The following is a 7,500-nucleotide window of genomic DNA, read 5'->3' as shown; positions in this document are numbered from 1 at the left end:
ATGCCTAAAATACACCGCGTGAGGTGCACTGACGGCAATAACCCCACGGGGCAGACACACGATGGGTCTCTGTAGTTAATTAGAAAGTTCGAATTAATTAGAATATCCGAAGGGCTTATTGAGACAACTCGCCTTTTTATAAAGAAAGACAGGATATAGGAACAAATAAACGATAAATGGCTGTAACTCTTCAGTTGATGTGTTTACGCAATGTCTGTAGAGAAAGGAAATAAACAAAAAAATTTTGAAAGAGAAACACTGTAAATGTAGAAAATGGGAAAAGAATGTTTAAGGCTGTTTGGACACGCGAAGAGAAGGAAACGTGACAGTTTTATTGAAATAATGAAATAATAAAAAATCTCGGAAGGAAGAGGAGAGCAAGGCTGAGAAAGAAATGTAGAGTTGGCAAGGGAGATTTGTTGAAACGAAAACTCTTTAATATCCAGAAAGTGTAAGACTGCAGCAAGATAGACGTGTTGAGTAATGTGTGACAGACGTTGATGAACTGATTATAGTCAGTTTGAGTTACTGATGTCTTGGACATTTTCCGCACAAGGGTTCACCAGTGACCATGAGATAGAGAATGAAAGTAGCTATGACTCACAAGTACAATCTATAATAATAAAATCCAAGTGGATCTTGTTTGTCCTCCCCTGGGTGACAGTAGGGGAGACATGACTGCCCCCATCCCCTGCAAACCGGTTTGTCCGCCCTGGGTGAGAGGCGGGGTAGGTAGTGGAACGGGAGGGTAGGGGAGACATCCACCCTCCTCCTGCAAACCTGTTTATCCGACCCGCAAAAGAACGCAAACCTATAAAGATTATAAAATGCCTATTTCTTTTCAGCCTGCGCGATCAGGTCTGGACGAGGTGGAGCTGATGGATGTTCAGAGCTCCTCAAGTGGACAGTACAGGTGCGAAATTGTGGGCGAGGGGCCAACATTCATGACACATGTCATGTCCGCTAACATGACGATTGTAGGTAAGTTTAATGTTCTTTCTCTTTCTTCCTTTCTCATTTAACCATTTAATGATCAATATGAAAATATAGAGAGTTGTGGAGTATGATGAAATATGAAAGGAGGAGGAGGAAAGCCTACAATTCACAAGAAGGTAAGATGTTGGAATGAATGAAACGCGTTATATTGTGAATGATGGAAAAACTATAACAGTTCTCAAGGACACTGAACAAGTAAGGGGGTGCATTACAAAAGGATTTAAAACTTTCTTTCCTGAATAAGTCAGTACCACCTGGCAAGATATAGGATTCAGGCAGGATGAAAGAAAATGGAAATTATCGAAACAGGCATACGCACTCAATCTACAGAGAGAGAGAGAGAGAGAGAGAGAGAGAGAGAGAGAGAGAGAGAGAGAGAGAGAGAGAGAGAGAGAGATACGAACCATACAAAGCAACAGGCATATTGCTTAAACCGTATCCCTTTAAGCCGAACACAATCAAGATAGCGTCAATATCTTCACTTACAAATTTTGTGGTCAGATTACAAAGGATACCCTATTCAGGTCATTGAAGGGCGAGGGAACTAGTGATGTATAAGAGACTAAAATATAACCCCTGCTGTCTAATATCAACACTTACGACACTTCGCTAATAATCTGACTAAAGGGGGAACGACTGAATGATGACAGAGAATATGAAATTTACACACCATTCCTTTCTCTTCCATAGCAGCCATCGCTACCTTTTGGTCTGTAAAATGTATTACGCGTATAGAATCGACTTAGAAAAAAAAAAAAAATGTATTTCTAAACATACGAATCAGGAGGACAATAGGAAAATCTTATATATATTATTGTAGTTAGAATTTCAAACAATTAGCCTCCCTAAATGATAGAAAGGGTGATAAAAAAAGTTGTCTTACATACATGCTTCGACATAAACATAGAACTACATGATACTATATGAATGTACACCCACTGAAACAATCAACCATATTCACATAACTACATACCTGGCAGGAAGTCGAGTGTAATGGGATCAGCTATGGATATATGTTACATTAAGATTGTGAATATATATATATATATATATATATATATATATATATATATTTGATATATATATATATTATATATAAACATATACAATATATATATATATTATCAATACTATATATATATATATATATATATATATATATATATATATATACATATATATATATATATATATATATATATATATATATATATATATATATATATATATATATATATATATATATATATATATATATATATAATCTACTGTCACTTTTTACCAGATAAATATGTAATTTTGAATAACCACAGTGCCCTCTTAATGTCCCAATTTCTTCACATTTTCAAAATGTTTGTCATTACAAAGCCTAAAACTAAATGATGAAAGAAATAAAGATATTTCAATGCCTGGCAGAGATTCGAACCCACGTTCAGGGTATCAGAGTGACGTAATGATAATTACCTGGCCACAAAGAAAAGTATAAGTCTATTCCTTCTCATACCTTCTGATATTTGCCGAATTCAGATACATTTATTAGAGATGGAATAGACCCACCTTCACTATCATAGCCCAGTAGTAATAGTTTATAGCATTTCAAGCTGAAATATATATTAAGAATCTAGTAGTAACTTTTTTACCTGATATGTATCTAAGAAGTCGAGAAGCTGAGAAGGCATTATGGATATTAAAATTATGTACATAGCTGGTAAAAATTTACCAGTCGATTCTAAATATATATTTCAGCTTAAAGAGCGATAAACGATTAAATACTTGGTTGTGATGGTGGAGGAGGGTCTATTCCAGTATGGTAAATGTATATAAATTCGACATATACCAGTAAATATGAGCTGGAATAGACGCAGATCTTTCTTAATGGCTAGGAAATTATCGCTAAATATTTCTGATACCCTGACGCGAGTTCGAGTCCTGGCCGGGCATCAGAATATCTTCAGTTCTTTCAACATTTGGATCTAGGCTTAGTAGTGACAAGCTTTTCCAACATGTGAAGAAATCAATAAGTTAAGATGGCATTGTGAATATTGAAAATTACACAGACACACACACAAACATTATATATATATATATATATATATATATATATATATATATATATATATATATATATATATATATATATATATATATATATATATATATATATATATATATATACAATCCAGGTTTTTTCTGGGAAAGGCATTTGATTACATTACATTTATTCAGAGGCCGACGTTTTACATCAAATAATGCATTTTCGTATACAATTTTTTCTCAAATTATAAAAAAAAGCTGTACAAATATAAGGAAAATGAAAGGACATAAATATAAGAACAAAAAAAAGCACCATGGAAGCACATCTAAGGTGGTAATAAAAGTGTGGCTAAAAACAAAACAAAAGAGAAGTGAAAAGGAAATAAATAAACATTAGGCAATGAACAATATATAATGAACAATATATATATATATATATATATATATATATATATATATATATATATATATATATATATATATATATATATATATATATATATATACTGTATATATATGTGTGTGTGTGTGTGTAAACAATCCATCGCTGGATGTGAAAAGTGACACAGAAATATAATCTGAGTTACCATATGCTCAGATTATACACAAAAGCACAGACACACCCAGACACAGACACACACAAACACACACATATATACGTATGTATACATGCTATTTGGACATATTTTCTCTCTTATGCATTTCCTATTGAAGTCACTGGCTTTATTCTCAGGTACTGTCTTTTTATCTAGGCTGATTCAGTCTAGATAAAAAAAGATAGTATCTGCGAATAATGCTATTGTCTTCAGCGTATATATATATATATATATATATATATATATATATATATATATATATATATATATATATATATATATATATATATATATATATATATATATATATATACACATGTGTGTGTGTGTGTGTGTATATATATATATATATATATATATATATATATATATATATATATATATATATATATATATATATATATGTGTGTGTGTGTGTGTGTGTGTGTGTGTGTGTGTGTGACAGACAGATAGATGATTTCAGACAATATTGTACTATGTTTCCAAAGCTGTATAACACTTTTGTCGATGGAGTGTTGTGCAGACACTTCAAGCTACTGAGAATGGCGTAAGTGTTGACGTTTTCACTGATATCTAATGAAAAGTTCTATAGACTGATGAATAAATCTGGATTGTTTACAGTACTTCAAAGCTGAAACTGAATAGCTTAAAAAATTAGTTGATGGGTCAAGCGGAAATCAGGAAAACTCAATGAATATTAGAATGGATATCGGGCATATGAAAGAGGTTGATGAGCATAAATATTTAGGAACATTTCAGTGAACTACGGGAAATAAAAAAAAAATACATCAGATGAAAAGAATGCAGTATGTCAAATATGGAAGACATTATGAAGACTGTAAAAGAATGTAAATTAAGAGGATGTCTCCTGACGAAAGTTGGAATGTAAGAAATTCAGCTGTCTGCTCCCCGGAAGAGAAGTATGGATGCTGAATGTGAATGAAAAATGGATGTCAGAAGCTGTTGAAATTAATAGTATAAGTTGAAAATGTATAATATGAATGACTGAAAGTTATCAATAAAAATAGACTATGAGAAAGAAAAAAATTGCTTGGTGGAAAGGAGATCATTATGCTATCAGGTTGTTTGATACGAGGAAGATAGCGAAGCATGAGAGAGGATGGTATAGAGGTTGTACCATCCTGAACTGCAGTAAGGAAAAGTTAGAGAGAATTAAAACCTACTAGTTGGAAGGGGTAAAATTGTTAGAACAGGGTGACCTCTTTAACAAGGAAGTGTGAGAGTGCCTGCAAGGCTGAGGCAAGTGGCATAGCCTGTATAGGATCAATGGACCGACTTTCTCTTAAACATCTCAATCTGCTGATGTTGTGGAAAGCTTTGCTCCATATGTTGATTTTAAATTCAATAATTGATATACTGATAAGGTTAAGCCAGTTGCTTACTTTTTTAAACATGCGATTTTGTTAAATATTTTTACATCAAATAAGTTTCCAATATTACTTTTATTTCGAAGTTTGAGAAAATATAGTTTTAGATATAAGTTTTCATCACCTTTTCATCAAGGACTTTTATTTCCTCACGTGGATGAAAAAAATTTTCCTTTTTTACAGGGTTTGTTTTAATTACTTGTTTTCGGTGATTAGTGCAGCAAATGTGGAGTTTTCTGACTTTATTTTTAACTATTTAATTTGAGAACATAACGTTTGAAATGATGATTAAATTGTCAGTATATTTTTGGCTTTTCAAAAAAGAGAAAAACTTTGACAAAAATATAACTATTATTATCGGAATAATGAGCTTGGAACCAAACTTTGATACTCCTGTTCGATAACCTGCATAAATCTAACTTTTTTTTGTTTCCGTAATTGAATTCATATTGAAATGAAATCATACAAACATTAAATAAAAATAAAAAAAACTATAACTCGATGGTAGATAATTTTCTAATTGAAGTTTTGGTTTAGTGTAAGCTTCTCTTCTATTAGCTCAGAATTCCAAAATACCAACTACATATATAAAACAAGATATGCAATTGTTGATAATCTAAAAAAATTTTTTCTTTGGAGCATATCATTCAAACATTAAAAATCATTGTCGAAACATGAATTGTGAATTCCAAATTGTTTTAATTAGAAATTCCCATAATACGAGGCGTTTACATTCCATCTTTCCCTTTTGATGAAATTTCTTATATGCTATAATGATAGTATCTGGATTCATTTTCACTTTTATGTGATAAGGAGATTAAAACTGATATGATTGTGATGAGTAATAAAGTGAAATAGAAATAGATTATAAAGCAGAATTTTTTTTCATCGTAAGGGATATGATTTTATAGCATCGAACGGAACTTTTATGAAGATATTTTTTTTATAATCTTCCAAAACAGCAAAGTCTACTACACGTATAAACGCCCATCTTTCTGTTAGTTCAAAGCGCTCGCCAAAATTCCTTTCATTTAAAGAAACCCTGACTGACAGACAAGCTTATATGGCAATATGTTATATATGAACCCGTACGAAGAGTTAAATACGTCAACTGAGATGTGGTTTTATTCTTATGTCCATGCAAAGACACAATATGCAGATACAATTGGAGTCATGAATTCATTTGCATAATTACTTTGTGCACAAGAAAACTGATGAATTCATAGCACCCCATCTAAAAACAAAGAAATTGTTCTTGGCAAAAGGCAAATCATCCTGCTTAATATCCCATGTTCCAGATCGGAAAGTCATTATGTCATTTTGACCGGAAAGTTCCACATACAATAAGAATACCGCCGGTTCATTTACAAAATAAGCATTCACTCGCCAGTGAATCAATTAGCGAATCGGAAAATCCACGTCCCCTTAAGCATCGCTCTTTTTATTGATATTCTTTTGCCAGAGTGTTCATGTCGGTATGAGCTCGTTTTTTGCTGATTCATAAGAATACACGTTTAGATACAATATAACACTGACACTCGATGGACACCAGGCTTGCTTTCATTTAAATAAACGCGAATAATACTTTAGAAGATTTAACATAGGAGGGACGAATGCATTACATATAAAAGAGGCACTTCTGTAAGATGCATGTGCTGTGGACATAACATGCAACACATATTTAGATTAACCTTGGCTGCACTACTGTTTTCATTAATGTCTGTGAAGGTTCTTGTACCTAGCTTCATGTTTGCTGGTAATATTTACTATCGTGGTTATCATCTTTACAGATACTCCAGACAGCAGGCCTACAATACTGGGTTTGGAGTCAACGTATCGCGAAGGAGAGACGATTGCCCTCAACTGCACCTCTCCGCGGTCAAACCCCCCGGCAAAGCTGTCGTGGACAATAGACGGCCATGATGTACGTAAGGACTTTTACAAGTCTTAATCACGAAAGTTTCATTAATTCAGAGACATCTTGCACTGATATAACGGATCTTTCCTAGACAGTGACCCCCCAGGGTTTTCGGGGGTCGTTATCTAGGAATAATATTTCTTGGGAATCGTTATCTTTATGATATTTACAGTCTTTTGTTTATGTTTTTACGGTAATCCCCAATGGGCTTGTACTAACCACGCCGCAAAGGTGGATACATACCGGGTTAAAAACCCTTGGGGATCACTGCCTAGGAAAGATCCGATATAACTATTACTAATTAAAAAATACTCATAGTAACATGAGTCTTAAAATGGAGAGACAAATCCACAGTTATGTATGTGTGTGCAGATATATTTAAAAATAAAGCTAAACAGAGAGCTTTCGAGGATCTGTACGAAAGCTTTCTGTTTAGCTTCATTTTTAAATATATTTGAACACAAAATAACTTCTGGGACTTACTCGTAATCACGTTTTATTGATTATGAGAAATATAAGCTCAGTATCTGAGCCAACCGCTTGGTTATAAGGACCTTTTCGAAGGTAA

At 33.0% G+C, this 7,500-nt stretch overlaps 1 protein-coding gene across 2 annotated transcripts in view; it reads left to right on the top strand.

Moving 5' to 3' along the window:
- The window catches only part of LOC136848797 (uncharacterized), a 137,604-nt gene that overhangs the window by 122,434 nt on the left and 7,670 nt on the right, over positions 1-7,500 (top strand). For both annotated transcript variants that reach the window (XM_067121449.1, XM_067121455.1), the window contains 2 exons: positions 846-981; positions 6,805-6,938. In XM_067121449.1, the coding sequence (XP_066977550.1) occupies positions 846-981; positions 6,805-6,938 (270 nt within the window). The remainder of the gene's footprint in view (positions 1-845; positions 982-6,804; positions 6,939-7,500) is intronic.

This window comes from Macrobrachium rosenbergii, chromosome 2 (assembly GCF_040412425.1).
Source record: "Macrobrachium rosenbergii isolate ZJJX-2024 chromosome 2, ASM4041242v1, whole genome shotgun sequence".
In the NCBI taxonomy this organism is placed as follows: Eukaryota; Metazoa; Arthropoda; class Malacostraca; order Decapoda; family Palaemonidae; genus Macrobrachium; species Macrobrachium rosenbergii.
This window is presented reverse-complemented; position numbering and strand designations above follow the sequence as displayed.